The 16691-nt window shown below is 44.7% G+C and overlaps 1 protein-coding gene across 1 annotated transcript in view; it reads right to left on the bottom strand.

The window, feature by feature from the left end:
- Positions 1-16691, bottom strand: part of CDRT1 (CMT1A duplicated region transcript 1) — a 43708-nt gene that overhangs the window by 19509 nt on the left and 7508 nt on the right. Inside the window, exons 5-10 of the mRNA XM_019502326.1 lie at positions 15032-15154; positions 13880-13992; positions 10367-10570; positions 9208-9329; positions 3079-3227; positions 2010-2152 (exon numbers count right to left, since the gene is read on the bottom strand). Of these exons, the coding sequence (XP_019357871.1) occupies positions 2010-2152; positions 3079-3227; positions 9208-9329; positions 10367-10570; positions 13880-13992; positions 15032-15154 (854 nt within the window). The remainder of the gene's footprint in view (positions 1-2009; positions 2153-3078; positions 3228-9207; positions 9330-10366; positions 10571-13879; positions 13993-15031; positions 15155-16691) is intronic.

The raw sequence follows: 16691 nt of genomic DNA, 5'->3' as shown, positions 1-16691 counted from the left end.
CTGAGAGCCATGGGGTTCAGCCTGGAAAAGCACAGGCTCAGGGGTGATCTGGTGGCCACCTATAAGTTTATAAGGGGTGTTCACAAGGATCTGGGGCAACATTTGTTCACCAGAGTGCCCCAAGGGATGACAAGGTCAAACAGTCATAAACTCCTCCAACACCATTTCAGGCTGGACATAAGGAAGAATTTCTTTACTGTCTGAGCCCCCAAGGTCTGGAACAGCCTGCCATCGGAGGTGGTTCAAGCACCTACTTTGAACACCTTCAAGAGAAATTTGATTGATCTTGCTGGGATCCTGTGACCCCAGCTGCCTTCCTGCCCCTGGGGCAAGGGTCTGGACTCGATGATCTTCTGAGGTCCCTTCCAGCCCTAATGTCTATGAAAGTCTATGAAATCTATGAAAACACAGTGCCCCACTGCCATTTTTCAGTTCAGGGACTCTTATACACATGAGGCATAGGCGCTTTAATTAGTGTGGATCACTAATTGAAGTGCCCAGCACCACATGCCAGAATATGTATAAAAATGCCCTCTGTTTCCAGGAGGATTTACTCTGTCACATGAAGTTACGCTCCAGACCCTTGCAAAGGGCAGTAGCAAGACTGTTAGTGTTTGACTGTAAATAGTTATTTCTATACGCTTCTGTAAAAAAAGTGTTGTTTCCACATCATGAGCCTCATCAAGATAATATTAAGAGCTTACTTGCTGCTTCAGGCACAAGCTACAGTATTCAACTAATAGCTATGGCTGTGGGAAGGTTAACACAAAACTCTGCCCCTTCAGTTGGCTGAGTAGACACACATGGTAATCATCTTGACAGCTGCATGGCATATCATGTCTCCAGGAGTGCTCCTTTTCCAGCAAAGAAAAAGGTTTCCCTGCTTATAACACCCCCCCCCCCAATTTTAGGGGGATAACTATGGGAGGTGGTGGGAAAAGGTGTGTGTTGTGTGTAAGAAAATATGGTAATAAGGCTCTTTCTTTTTGGGTGATGGGTGATGGTCCATTTCTGCCAGAAGATAAATGAGGGAGCTATTCAAGGTGCTTAAAAAAGCTGGATAGCAAATTCCCCATAGCCAAAATTATGAAATTTGTTATATGTATGATCAAGAAATGAAAATAAGCAGTCACTCAAAGTATCTAGTATATTTAAGATGACCTCATGGTTATTAGCTTTGCCAGTGGGCATTTTAAATAACACCTTTTCTTCTAAAAAGTCTTGGAAAGTAAATGCAAACATTGGAAAGATTCTTTCGTGTAGTGTGCCTGATCTCTTTGACTGACTAGATCATATGTTTCTACACTGGGATAAGAACAGCATGACTTTTTTGGAATGAGTTCTGAGTGTTATTCTTTGTTGTAATTAAGAGTGTCTGGGACTTGCCGCTCATGTTTTTCTGGACATGTCTGCACTGTACTGTCAGCACATCCCAACCACACTGTTCCCTATCATGCTCCACATTTCAAACCCTGAAATCCCAGTGAAGACAATCTATGGTGTCTCTTTTTTAAGTTGCTCTGTTAGCTTCAAAGGCACAGGTCTGTACTTATTGATGAACTATGTGAATGTCAATATAAGGTCACATGCTGGAATTTCTGGGAGGGTTGCTTTCAAATTTCTTTCTTTAAAATATGAGGAAATTGCCTACAACATAACTATGTTAGACGAATCATCGAATCATAGAAAATTAGAGTTGCAAGGAGCCTCAGGAGGTCTTCTAGTCCAACCCCTCCTCAAAGCAGGACCATCCCCAACTAGATCACACCGAACAGTGCTGGAGTGTATTGCTGTGTGCTAATTGTTTGTGTAGACATGCCCAGTGAGTGTCCGGAGGAGAAAAGGAAACAACGGAAACCTTCCATGCAGGAGAGGAGGGGGGTGTATAGGGGGGAACTCTAAGACTGTAAATTAGCACGTTCTATAGAGTTATCCCCAAACAGGTGACAGATAGAGGAAAGATACAAACAATTATTATCGACGGTTTCAGACATGTACGTGATACCTACTTTGGGTGTCTGAAAGCCATTAGGCAACTTTTATGTTTTCCCACCATGCTCCATCCCAGGGCATATCCATCAGTGCTTCCTGTTACTAGATGCCACTGATCAAAAGACAGGCATTTGATTGAGCCTTGGTGCCCTTCTAAAGTCTGGAATATGAAAGAACCAAATGTTAGTTGGTGTAATACAGTATCAGATTTCAAGTATTACAATATGCTCATTGGTAGTCATTTTGATTCAATAGTCATTATAAGAAAAACATACCAAGATCATGGTTGGTAGCCAGAAAATAATGTAGAATTATCCATCTCTTAGCCTGAATTATTGTGTGTAACAGTTACATGTTGAAGCTGAGAATTGAACTCAGACCTTTGCCTGTTAAGCAAACAGTTCATTCAGGAAAGGCGAAAGGAAATTGCCCCTTGCAGAAGCCATGTGTAAATTTATAGTTGAAATTCTTCTACATGTACAGTTCTGCCTGACTTTTTCTGCCAAAGAAAACTGATTCTGCCTCTCAAAGAACTGGAGTAATGCTCATTTTGCACATGTACTGGTAAAACTGAAATCAGTCTTTGGCTTCAATCTTTAACTTTCATATTTTATTGTAAATTCTACCCCAGATCTGAAAGCTTCTTGCCACATAATCCTTTTTTTATTAATATCAATGCAAACAAAAATACTAATATCTGGAAAAATCAAATAATTAAGAAGATATTAACAGGCCACATCAAGGCACAATTTTTAATTAAATGAATCATTTGCAAATAGGTTCTTTAATTGTTCAATCATTATAGTTTTTAGTGTAACACACAGTTAGAATTCTGGATATGAGCATAGTCCCAATCACCCCTACTAAATATCACAATGCTGCCTGCTCAGGTTGTATAGTGAATTCCAATTTGGTCAAGGATTAAAATATATTCAAGGATTACAAAACCTAGTTGCTCCCAAGTAGTTTGCCTACTGCCTTCTTTAAACAAAAAAATGGCCTTGGCATAAACAGGAAGCCATGAACATATCACATGGGCTGGTATTAAAAAACCTTATCAGAGCACTAGCGGCGAAAGAAACTTACTTTGACCAATGTGCATGTATCGACATGCCATACTTTCACCAACCCTCTCTCACAGCCACTAACTATGTGGGTGCTGTTGATTTTGGCTGTCCAAATCGCATCTTTGTGTTTCAGAGTCTTGATGCATCGCCCTGTGTCTAAATCCCACACTGTTAGGAATGGAAAGGAAAACCTTAAGTAAGTAATACTCTTATCAGAATGCTAAATTCCATATTGTATGCATCTGCCTCACTTTGTAAAATGTGAATAAATATTACTACTTAAAGCACATTTGCACCTGGAGGACCCATCTGAGCTTGGAAACCTTTGGTGCCAGGTGCATTGTGAAGACAATCCCTGCCTGGAAGAGCTTCCAATTTAAACAGAGAGACAGAGGTCTCAGATACCCCACCCCACCTCTTACTATACGCCCCCCCACCCCCAACACACACACCCTTTTTTCAGTCTTTCCGGTTAGGAGCGGCAGTCTCTGCTGGGACATAGCAGGTATAACTTAATGATTGGAAAAGTACTTTCTACAGGCATTGGGCTTGCCACCCAGAAAGTCCAGTAAGCTGGGAGGAAAGAAAAGGTCAGGGGAAACATCAAGAGAGTGGCTCTATGCTGATGGGTACCCATGCCCCATTCCCAAGTGAGGCCCAACAGCAAAAAGAAAGCAACACAAGGATGTTTCTTCCCTCAACACACACACACACACTTGCTGGGTAGTGATGCCTCTCCCCCTGGCCTCTGAGCGGCTCCTTTTCAAATCATTTTCTTTCTCACAGAACCATGGGAAACCTTGGACAACATTGACAGCACAGTGAACAATTGGTTATCAAAGATGAATGTCTTTTATTTAGGCAAATTAGCAGCAGAGGGCTGGAGGAAATGGCCAATGGGTTGTGGGGGAAGCAACTCAGACAGTGGTTCCTCAGTACCAGTGCAGGAAAACTCCCACCTCCGTGTTTTCCACCTCCTTCTCCTCTATGTATATCACTGCCTGTAGCAGTAGAGAAACAGTGCTAAGAGGCAATGAGGGGGAGAAGTGATGTTAGAAGGAAACAAGTCCAAGCTGGTAGGTCTCCGGGGAGTACCGTCTGATCTAGCCACCAGACAGCTGCCTGTCACAGTCCCAAATCCCTGGTGTCCATCAGTGTTGAGGGACTGGGAGGGACGCAGATGAAATACTGAATCCCAGTCTGGTTCCAGAGGTGTAATCGAGTCCCAAGCCAATTTTCATAAGCTGCCCTGGGCTGACAAGAATTTGGGAAAGGAGAGAAAGTGGCCAGGAAAACATTCAATTTTCTCGTTTCCCCTTCTTGGAGAATTACAATCCTCTTCCAGTGTTTGCTCCACCTCTCCTCTGGAGATGTGGTTTTCACCCATCCGGGATGGCACAATTTGAAGGGAATGTCCAGTTCAAGCACAAGCTGAGTTGGGAACGTTGTGTTGTCCCTTAAGTAACACAGCATGGGGGTGCAGGAAGGCAAGGTCATGGCATTCTCTGGCTCTACAGGATGAGTTGTAAAGCATACATTCAGCTAGTAGGTCACAGCATCTGTAGAGCAGCATCTCTCCCCAGGGAGGAAGGATGACTGCTTCCTAGGCAAGTGCCACATTGGTGGTTACTTTGATTGCTTGTAAATCAGGCAGAATGAGGAGCTGATATGCACTCTTAATCAGCTTGTGAACTTGGACCTCATGTTTTCTCCATGGACCCATCATAGCTTGCTATCCCCTTCTATGATTTCCAGTCATCTGGGAGGACACATCAGGCAGGCATATTAGGGAGAATTCTGTAGCCTTGCAATACCAAAGCACACGTTCTAGAGATTCCCTGTTGTGTAGCGGGATGGCAGCTCCCACACCACCCAACTCTCCGTACGCCCTAGCAAGACATACTGGGCCAGAACTGATACACGCCAGTCAATACATTTCCAGGGGAAAAATCATTTCCCCCCACCACCACCCCAGCAAATTGCAAAGTGTGCTGCTCAGGAACCCAAGGACCCATCTGTGACAGACCCAAGGAATAATAAGGGAGAAGAGTTAACAGGGAAAGAACCTGGGACCCAGTCCAGACAGGGAGCAGAGGGAATCATGAATTTATCACCCCAAGTGCCTGCTTGTGCAATGAGATGGCCCATGGAGTAGGTGTGCAACACTTGCAGGGCTGTTCTTCATCTTATCAGAAGACTTTGATACACAGCAAAGAATATTTGTTGCTTTGCTCTGTCTTCAGCCATGACTTTTGCAGCTGGTGGGTTGGTGGACTTCAGAACCGGTGGCTTCCCAAATGGAGAACTGTGGCCCAGCAAATAACCCAGCATGGAATACAGAGGAAATATCAAGGAGGAAATGCTGGCAGCCCTCTTGTATTCCTTCAAGAAGAGAACTGTAGCTGCAAAAGCATGGAGAGCTCAGAGAGAGGGCTGCTGTGCTAACCTTGTGAAGAGAGGAATTAAACAGTGCAAGAACATGGCTGCAGATCCAGCCTGGCACAGTCACAAGGACTTATAGTTTCATAGTTTCATAGTTTCTAGGGTTGGAAGGGACCTGCGCAGATCATCAAGTTCGACCCCCTGCCATGGCAGGAAAGAGTACTGGGGTCAAACGACCCCGGCGAGGTGTTCATCCAGCCTCCTCTTAAAGACCCCCAGGGTAGGAGCCAGCACCACTTCTTTTGGAAGCTGGTTCCAGATCCTAGCCGCCCTGACCCTGAAGTAGCACCTCCTGATGTCTAGTCTGAATCTACCCTCTGCCAGCTTGTGACCATTATTCCTGGTCACTCCTGGCAGTGCTCAGGGGAACAGGGACTCCCCCAATGCCTGCTGATCACCCCTGACTAGTTTGTAACAGGCCACTAGATCCCCCCTCAGCCGTCTCTTGTGAAGGCTGAACAGGTTCAGGTCTTGTAGCCTCTCCTCATAGGTCCTGCCCTGCTGCCCCCGATCATGCAAGTGGCCCTCCTCTGGACCCTCTCCATGTTGTCCACATCCCTCCTGAAGTGCAGCACCCAGAACTGGACACAGTACTCCAGCTGCGGCCTGACCAGTGCCACATAGAGGGGGAGTATCACTTAATTGAGAGTTGGTGATGACCCAGCCACCAAAAGGTTAATCAGACCCAACCTCCAAAGAGTTGACTGGATGGAGGCAACCACCTCACCACCAAGGGTTTAATCAGTCTGAGTTAGGCCAGTCTGGCCACCAAAGGCCATGTATGGCCAGCCCAGACACCCAGGATGAATTGGGCTGTGTTGGGACCCCCAGCTACTGGATTTGACAAGAGCAGTTGAAGACCCCCCACTAAAGTTGATAGTTTAGGCAGCAGTTCAACTGAACCTGAAACCTCCTCAGGACACAGCTTTGCTGAAGAGTTACATACAATCATACTTCCCCTTCCTTTCACACAGTGGCAAGCAAAGTCCTTATCCCCAGCTGGGCTTCAGTGCCAGGTTCTGACCTTCAGAGTCAGGAGTTGGGGCATATAGCACCTCTCCACATCTTCGAGGTTCAGACAAAGTTAATGAACAGGGAAGCATTAGGGTCTGTTGTCTCGAGTATGTTCAACCCACTGGATGAACATTGGGGGCATACTGCCAAGGCACACCATGCCAAAGGATCCCCACCTCCCTCAGGTACCCTGTAAGGATGTCCTGAGGGCCATGGGTGCTATGATTTTCTGAGGTGCCCCAGCCCATCACTCCAATCACCACCAGATGCATGGCCAACCAAAGTTTCCTGCTATCCCTTCCTCCCCACCCAAATCATTGAGCACTTTGATAAAATTTAGATAGGGAAATGGAGAGTCCATTGTCTGTTTGCACTATTTGACAAAAGTTTGGGGTCATGTTTACAAAGAATAAAATCATGTTCCAAAACTTCCTGGATCCCTTGCCTGATACCACCCCAGCCCCTGTTCGTTGCAAACATCAGGCAAGTTCATAGAGAAACACAGAGTCTGCTAACTGTATGCATTGGTTAATAAATATTTTTAATTAGATTTACAAACAAAAACTTTGTCCTGAGACTTCTTTCCTTCCTACTTGCCCATGACTCCCTCCTGCCCCACATCTCAGGGTCCCAGGAAGTCATTTGCCAGGGCTTCCCTCACAAGAGCACCCTGTTGGTTGTGCCTGGGCACTCAGGCACTAGTACACTGTAGTGGCCTTTGAGGAACCTTGCCTCCTCTGTCCAGGCATTGTGGTAGGCTTCCTCTTTGGCCTTGCAGTTAATATGAAGGACACAGATAAAGATGACAAAGACAGGTAGATAGTGCTTGGGAATATCCATGTATACCCCCAGTGCCCTCCAGTGTGCCTTGAAGCATCCAAAGGTGCACTGCACAGTCATGTAGCAGCTGCTGAGGCAGGAGCTGAAGAGTTTCTTCCTTGCATCCAGCCATCCTGCATATGACTTCATACATGGGGAGGATCAGGTACGCCAAATTACCAATTACTATAGAGAGGATGGTCATTCCCCAACCTGAATACTGGGAATTCTGTGGGCAAACTCTCCCACTTCATCAGGGCAAGGAGACCAGAACTGCAGAACACCCTAGCATTGTGGACCTTGCCCGTCAGCTAGCACTGATGTATGTGAACTGTCACGGGTGACTGATTATGTGCTGCAGCCCAGTGGAGAAGCCCTTGCAGTTGATGTACTCAGAGCTGTAGTGGAGAAAGGGGGGCACAGGATGGTGATGTGGGTCTCATCAATGGCCACAATGCAGTTGGGATCCTCCCTTCTGTTAAATATGGTGACAGACTCCTGTGGGTTGTTGAAGTGGATGATCTGTGATGCCTGGCCCTGATGGATTTCCCAGTGTACCTCCCACACAGCCAGTCCTACCATGGACTTGTCCATGCTGAACTAGTTGGCAACAAACTGGAGGTCTGTTGAGTTTATGAACTCCCAGGTGGTCATGGTCACATACTTCTCCACAGCAAACAGTACACTTATGCTGATGTTTTGCTGCTCCATGGTGGGGGCCAGCTTGGCACAGATCTCTATGAAGGTGGCCTAGCACATTTGGAAGCTCTGGCACCACTGCTCATCATCCTAAGCCCCAGGATGGTTCTCTCCCATCAGTTAGTGTTTGTGTCTCATGCCCAGCAGTGCCAGTACACATTTTGGAAGTGGTCCTACAGTGGCCCAGCCTCCATGGTGTGCTGTATGGAATTGTCCTTGTTGGCCATGTATGTGATGGCAGACAGAACCAAGGAACAGAGCTCGAGGACTTGCCTTTCCAGGGCTTTGGTCATGTCATTATGTACTTGCATGCTGATGAACACCAGCCCCCACATGAGCTGGAAGAGCAGGATGAGCAAACAGTGATGGGCTTTGACTCTCCATCTGGAGCAGTGCAGTAGGAACATGATGTCATGGTGCTCATCGAGCAAGGGCCATGGAGTGAGCAAGTAGGAAGGCTTCATTCCAGACTTAGAGCATAATCGATCAGCTTTCTGGAAAGGAAGCTGACCAGGTTCACGGAGGCTCTGTACTCTCAGCATAAAGCGGGGAAGGGGATGATCCTTAGGGAGGCAGCCAGCCAGCTGGGTTTCTTCTCTGCTCATCAGTTCTCAGGAACATATGGAGAATGGGCCTCTGCAAGGGGTGTCTGAACACTGAACTCTGCTGTGTAGCATCACCAGTACATGTACCTACTCTGCTTTTTAGTGCTCCAAATGCTTGGTTGCTGTAATGTCTGTCAGTCCATTTACACTACATTTTCATAGCATTACAAATGTGCATCTGGTCAATGACCGGAAAAAGAAAGTATTGTTGTCATCTTCATTTTACAGATAAGAATCTGAGAAACTTTGTGTTAGAGCTGAGAACTGATCCCAGCCTGCCTCTCTCAGTCCAGAGACATAATGATAGAACCATTCAAATTTCATGAAATCAGTGCTAATGAGAGCTCATGCAGTGAGGGGATCACAGATCCTTTCATGTATCCATTGCTTACAGACCAATGTAAGCTGTGTTGTGAGAACCTAACATCTACATGATGGCTTACATGCTCATTTTTAGGCTCATACATTGTACAGGGCATAAATACTCATGTTGGGCTACATTCATCCCAGGGTAAGCAAATCTAGCTGAAGGGGTCCCATGGGACTTATTTTAGGTGCTGCTCACTCACCTTTGATTGTACAGTCTTTTGATCCAGACACAAACTTATTTTTATACAAATCCAGGCAGGTGATAGTCCCTGTATGACCATTAAAGATTCTTACACAAACCCCAGTGTATATATTCCAGCATCTGCAGAGTAAGGACCAAGAGGGAGAGAATCCTGTGGTTAATTAGGCACTACTGACTAATTTGTTCTCACACAGGCTGGTACAAATCAGGGGTAACTTCAAATCCACTGGATTAACAGTGGGGTAAAGCCAGTGTAAGAGACAGTAGAATCAGACCCAACTATTGAGATATCTGATCATATATCTTGTTCTGCAGGCGCCAATGCAGCCTTAGAAACATGCATCAGGATTCACTTTCTACCTGCCTGGTAGTCCTATTTCCTATTTCCAGCTGCCAGGATAGCACAGGTACCACCCCTAGTGACAAAAAGGTGGGGCGTGGGGGTGGGGGTAAGGAAGGGGATATAGTTTTCACTGGCGTAATCTCTTCTCCTTTCCTGCCTCGTCAACTCAGACCTGTGAAAACCTTCCAACCTGGCATTTTACTTGTTACAGGTAATTAGAATTGCGGTATTTACTGATAGAGCGGACAAAATAAATCACTCTCAACTTTAATGTGTGGTACTTGCAATTAAGCACCTATATATTTCTTCTCAAGGCCCAGCTGCCTCTCCCTTTTCTTCCTAGTATATGGGAAAGTGGTCAGATACCATGGTGATTAATTGGTATAAGGATATATAGAGACAAAAGGGAAATCCTGGTCCTACCACAGTGCATGCAATGGCAGTTTTAACATGGACTTCAATAAGACTAAATCTCACTCCAGATACTTATCAAAAATGCTTTTTGTTGCTTGCATTGCAGAATATCTTGGCAACAGTTTTTTTTGGAGGATATTTTCTTACTGTACTATCCAGTATTGGATGAAGCAGATAACCACAAAAAGAAATGTCCTATACAAACTGGGGATACACTTGGATATTTATGATGTATTTTCTCACTCTCATTACTATAATCAGTAAAAACAGGGAAAAAAAACAGATGGGGAAAAGTTCTTTTAATTTGGAAGAGGGGTTTGTTAGAATTTTACTTCAATAGAAATTTTAAAACTGGCTTCCCTAATTCATCTTCCTGCACTTTAGTACCAGTACTGCTCACCTGATGCTGAGGTCAAAGCTAGCACTCAGAATAAACCCTTTCTTCTCATGGAGGAACAGTGCCTTGATGCTCCCAGCATGGCCAGAGATCACGGGTGGCACTTCCTTCATTTGCACTATATCAAGGAACTTCACTTTCCGGTCTGCAGAGCCAATGGCCAACAAGTTCCCACCACTGTAGTGGATTACCCTATTTGGATCTGACCTGGGTAAGCAAGCAGAGATTTAAAAGAGCTTTAGCCAGAGGTGTGGAAGCCACTGCTAAACAGGAAAGTGCAGTAAGCTGTTTTTGCCAAGCATTTTATTGTGGTCATTGCCACAGTATCTCTGCTCCGTGTGAAACCTTCTCAACATACCAAAAGCCAGATTCTATTCAATACATTAGGCATGTATCTATAACAGAGAACCCTACCCCTGTTAACTCCATAGGGAGGGGGAGCAGGAAGAAAGAGTGGGGTCCCTAGGGGAATAAGACTTTCAGGGCCCACCGGGGCAGAACTCTGCAGCAGCCAGCAACTGAAACCCAAACCTTGCCTGGGACTGCTAAGAAGCTAAGGAGGGCCACATGTCAGGGGAATTAGGCTGAGCAGAAACCCCTAGGCCCACCTTCAAAGGCAGCAGTCAGGTGACTGGAAGGGGATGGACTTGGCTGTATATAAGCCTGGTCTCTGACCTGGAGTTTGCAGTCTGACTACAGGCTAGGGAGCTGATGACAGAGCTGGCTGCCAGGAAATAAAAGGTACCCTGCAAACATGGGCTGTGGGGATCAGCCAAAGAAAAGCCAGGAAGGCTGCAGCTCAGTTAAGCGGTTTGAAGCCTGAGGGGCCAAGTATTAGTTTGGGGCCAGGGTGCCTCCTCCAAGTGGTGACTGACTAATATTTGCAAGAAAAAAGGGGGGCTATGGGGTGGATAGAAGCCACAAGTATAGCTCCTAAGGCATGATTAGGGCCAGGGGTCCATATTTGGGTTCCATACAACCCCAATTATGCAAGAAAGTGGAGAAGCCCTTGGGCTGTCTTAAAAGGAGAAGTACAACGTGTAGTGCTTGGGGAATGGAAGAGCTTCATGGACCGGGCAAAGAAAGAATGCACCAAGGAAGAGGTTACTCTGCCCTCTTGAGGCAGCCTCCCCTGGTAAACATGTTAAGATCAAGGCATGGCAGGTGGGAGACAGGAGATGAGAGATTGGGGAGCATGGACAGGCAATTCCCAGCCCCAGAGGGCATCAGGTGCTGAAGGTAGACTCCCCCCACGCTACACACTTAAGTGGACTTTGGTAGCTAAGTGCCTTCCATCCTGTTCAAGTCCCTGAAAAAAAAACATTAATTCATTTACTTTTACAATATGCCATCATCTAACCCTTAAGACTGAGAGATGGTACTTAACCGTGTTAGTCTGATGTCCAGTAGAAGGCAGAGTAGATCTGCACCTTAAGACTGAGTCACAGAGAAGCAGGGAGGAAGAGGAGGCCCTGCCCACTTTCTGCACTGAGTTTTTCAAGGACTCTAGCAGGGTGGATTAGAATCACACTTAGACACCTAAGTCCACCTACACATTTAATCAGTGCAATAATGTCCTGTCCCATAAGAATCTCCCTCTCCCAATATGGATGACCCTTTCAGCCTTACATTCTCTGTTCCTAATGTTTCCTTTGAGACTATTGACCTCATTATCCCTAAAAATTATTCACTTCAGACTTTTAATAACAAAAGAGCCTTCATGATCTTAATAACAGACTCTTAATAACAAAAGAGCCTTCATCCCCTGATGTGGTTTTTACACGTCAGTCCTCACAAGATATGAAAATATGTAAGGTTTCCTCATATTTCCCTTGTACACATGCATACTTCCCACATGCTGAAATAGCATCACACAAGCACCCTGCAGTTTCACATATACATATGTGTTACTCAGACACATACTCATACACAGACTTCATACTCGTATACTGGAACAGACCAAACTGGCTCAGGGCTTTCCCCTTGTCAAGCTGCTGTGCACCCACAAAAAAAAATAAATCCCTCACAGATTCCCTTAGTTCAAGCGGTGTGGCATGGCTATTGGAGCAAAAGGTTCTGCCTTCTTGTTCTAAGCAGTCACGATGGACAGCAAAGTGTACAGGCACACATACTTTTAAAGCAGTTTCAAAAGGGGGTCTCTGATCAGTACAGAAGTTATTACATTTTAAGTTACATGTAGACAAGCTAAGAGCTATACAGTGCAAATGTAGCAAAGTTGCTCCAACTTTAAACATAGATGAAGCAAAGTTAAAACTGTTTTGCAATATCATTAGTGTTCCCTGCTTGTCAGTGTTAGAATGAAAGGGATGTTGCATGGTTTTGGAGCAAGAGTCCTTCCTCCCCATTTGAAATACCTCCAAATGTATGTGTGTCCATACCCAGTTGGTGCAATTTTGCCACGTTTGTATAGCTCCCAGCTTGTCCACATTGGCGTAACTGTTGCTGTAGGCTCTTCATCAGCAGCCTCCCTTTTGAACTAGCTCCAAAAGTACCTGTGTCCAAAGCTAGCAACAGCTGGGAAATCCTAGGTTGCTGTAGGATAAACTTGGCTGGCATATCTCTACAGAAGGTCCAGTTAGGTTCACAGTTGTTCATGGGGGGAAACAATGCAAATGTGATGTGGGGCAGAATGCATTGATTTAAAGCCTAGGCATTGCTGCCTTTGATCACATTACATCAGGGGTGCCCCAACTTTATTCAGTGGAATACTACACTAGTTCCATTAAAGCTTTTAATGAATAACTGCAACATATAACCCCATAAAAATAAATGTGCATAAGAAAAATGAATATTGGTCAGTGCTTAGTGGGCCTGGTTCTCCTCTGCTTCACAGCTTCCATGTGGCAGCATACAAAGTGCATGGTGCACAGAGGATATAACACACCACTAATCCTTTTTAATGGTGTTTTACATGTCACACCCATGTTGTATATATGAAAATAACTTTGAGGCAGGCTAGAATTTGGCAAAGCACTTCACAAACATTAAGTAAGCACTCCTGCCAAGTGTTACTTTCGTTTTCTAGGTGGGGAAAGTTGAAGTGACTCACTTTTGAGGGACTCTCACCGGAGTTCAAAAACAAAAACAGGAGTTCTTTGCCCCTAGTCGTGTACCCAGACTTACTAGGCAATACTGTCTCAAAGCTGAAGGTATTTTTGAAAACTAGTTAACAAATAGCATTTCAAAGTGAGCTTACAGTGTGATAAAAGAGGTATATTCAAGGCTATGCCCTTTTTTAGCAGGACCTAGTTCTGCAAAACAACTGTAACCCACAATTAGAAATACTGTAGTATGGGTGCAAACTGTGCTTCCCACTGGTAGAAAATAAGCTTGAAGAGGTGCAAGAGAACCCTGAGGGAATTGTAAGATGACACTACTGACTTTGTATAGCTGCTATTTGGTCCAAAAGGTTTATAAAACACTTTGAGATTCCCAGAAGTGGCAGGGGCTGTGATGCCAAATACTATGTAGCAAGGTTCCCTGTAGTGTACATACTGGTCTATGAGGATGCGAACATTGTAGGAGCTGCACAAGATGTTTCTCTCCTCCATCTGGATGACTTCAGTTTGCTGACCGTGATAAGCAGCCTGCAGGTTGTTCTCTTCCTCCTAGGGCCAGAGACAAAGGAAACAGGAATAAATAACTGTGGTGGAAGAAAGATAGGGATAACACCTTATAACAGATAACCTCTTATACAGCTCATTTCTCAGATACCCTAAAAGGACTTAACAAAGATGCCTTGTGCAGTGCGTTCCCCTGCCAGAAGAACTTGCTGGACACAGGGCAAGGGTGTATCTAGAGAATACTGCATCAGGGCTCTTCATTACTTCCTGCAGCATGAGAAATTGGAGCAACCTTGAGGCTTCCCTAACTTATGCTGGAAACTAACTGTGTTGGCCTCAGGCAACACTGAAATGTGGGAAGTGCAAAGTCAGTTCCTCCACCCTGTTCCTACCCTATGTGCATGGATGGAATAGCTGAGAATCAGGCCATTTATTGATACTTTTATTTTATCTGTTGCCCAGCAGCTCCTTCTGGCCCTGGGAAATAAGGCTGAAGCTAAGTTTCTACTATGGCTGTTTACCAAATTCACAAAAAAAAAGAGTCAAAGCAAGGAGTGCCCGACAGAGCTTCATTATCTTGGGCTCTGTTCTCCTACACGGGTTAGGAATCCAGCCTGTTCTCAGAAGCCAGGAAAGGGATTTCCTCAAGTAAAGCACATCTCCAAGGAAGATGTCATCTTCATCAATAAATGCAGGCTCTCCTCCAAGCAAGGAGGTAAAGGAAGAAGAATGGCGTAGCATAACAAAGGGGTGGAGGGGACAACAACAGACAACACAGAGGAAGCAGTCTCAGGTCTTGCCTTTGAGGGGGTTTCAAAAATAGCCCCCACTGCAGTGGCAGCTGATCACATTGCCACAATCAGCACTGCAGCAGCCAGTGCTGCCCTGCGTGTCACAACTGGCTTGGGTATGGTGCTGCCCTGCTATGCCTCTGGAAGAATGGGGCCTTTTAGTGGCTCACTGAAGGGGTTGTACCCATGGTAAAGGGACAATTAGAACATAGAAACTCCTAATTTTCAATCCTGTATCTGCCCCCTCACTCAGACATAGGAAAATTCTGGGAGACAGAATATGTGCAACACACCTTAGATTTCCATTTCCATTTTCGGCTTTTCACTGGGATGATATCTCCATCTTTGGTTATCCTTGGAATTGTAACATCGACAGTTTTCGCATAGTTGGGAATTACTCCCTTAGGGCATGACCCCTGGAATTGATAACAAACACTGGTACCATTACTGTACAGGGCAAATGCACTGCAAAAAGAACACAGAAAGCAGCACTTGTGGGTTTTAAGCACAGAACTTACTTCAGTTTCTATGGGATGCAGTGGAGAAGGATAAGAAGAATTTACTACTTATACTGGTTGTTACTGGTGCATTGCTTAAGAGACCTGGACCACACACACACAAGCTTGTTGGTATTGTATTGCTCCTGAGAGTAAATCAGCTTGACAGTTGATCAAATTGATTTTGTTTCTAAACTAATACTAAGGAAATTTCATTACTAAATAATATTTAATGCTTCTTGATCAGAGCAGTTGTCTCATAGCTCTCGTATAACTCTGCCTCCTAGCAGATAGTTTCCATCTTAAAGTGATGTCTAAAAATAAAATAGTAAGTATATACTACATGATATACAAGAACACGGAGGGGAAAGCCTTGCAAAACAGCTGAATTGTTTGATATGCTACTAACTCAGCCTGCAATTAATTATTACCATGAAGGGAGAAAAATGGGATTTTTCATGCATTATAATAGAACCAAAACATCAAGGGCCAAATCTTCTTTCATCTTGACTCATCTGCTCCTTATGTATCCAAATGCAGCTTCTTAGGTGCCATTCTTGATGCTTACATAGACTTTAGACTCTATTTCCACCTGTGCAGTTGTACTTGCCCTTCTGAGCATGCTCAGTAAGGGTCTGCTATAGCCACAAGGGCTCTGTGGCATAACAGGATCACCCAGGAAAGTCCCTGATTATACAAATGTAGAAGAATTACATCTAGCAACTGTATGATGAAGGTGAAGGGCCTTTCCACTTATCACTCATATAGTTTAATAGTTAGGGTACTTGCCTAACATATAGGAGACCCCTAAAAATGTCAATCTTAACCTTCATACAGAGCTGCAAGGTATGTTCAGAACTTCTCCAAGGTGTGGATTGTCAGCACTGAGAATTTGGTTCGGATTCATCAATATCTTTTAACCAGAAATGGGTGAGTATTGACACAGCAGCCAGGGCACAGGAACTAACAAGACTGAGAAGATTCCAAGGGATGAATCATAGAAAATAAGGATGGGAGGAGGACTTCCAAGGCAACATCAACTACATCCAAGCTATCTCAGATATGTATCTGTCTAGCCTGCTCTTAAAAACTGCCAGTGATGGAGATTTACTCATCATCTTGGCTGTCTAAAGATATGCTCCAACACATCTAATCAGAACAAGTCAGAGCAGACTCAATCAAGTCTGCTTCATGTTCTAATTAGAACACTCTAGCATCACTGCAGTGTCACTTGTATTAAGCCCCCACATGTTTCAAAGTGGCTACAGGGGTGCTTTAACTAATGTTTATCAAATAAGCTTCAGTTAAAGCATCCTGCAGCCATTTTTAAAACATGTGGAGGCTTAATATAGTTTCATAGTTTCAAGGGTCAGAAGGGACCTGAGAAGATCATCTAGTCCGACACCCTGCCATGGCAGGAAAGAGTACTGGGGTCAAACGACCCCAGCAAGGTGTT

Source organism: Gavialis gangeticus, unplaced genomic scaffold (genome assembly GCF_001723915.1).
Source record: "Gavialis gangeticus isolate Ggan-Ray unplaced genomic scaffold, GavGan_comp1, whole genome shotgun sequence".
NCBI classification, from domain to species: domain Eukaryota; kingdom Metazoa; phylum Chordata; order Crocodylia; family Gavialidae; genus Gavialis; species Gavialis gangeticus.
Note: the sequence above shows the minus strand (reverse complement) of the source record. Positions and strands in the feature narration are given on the sequence as shown.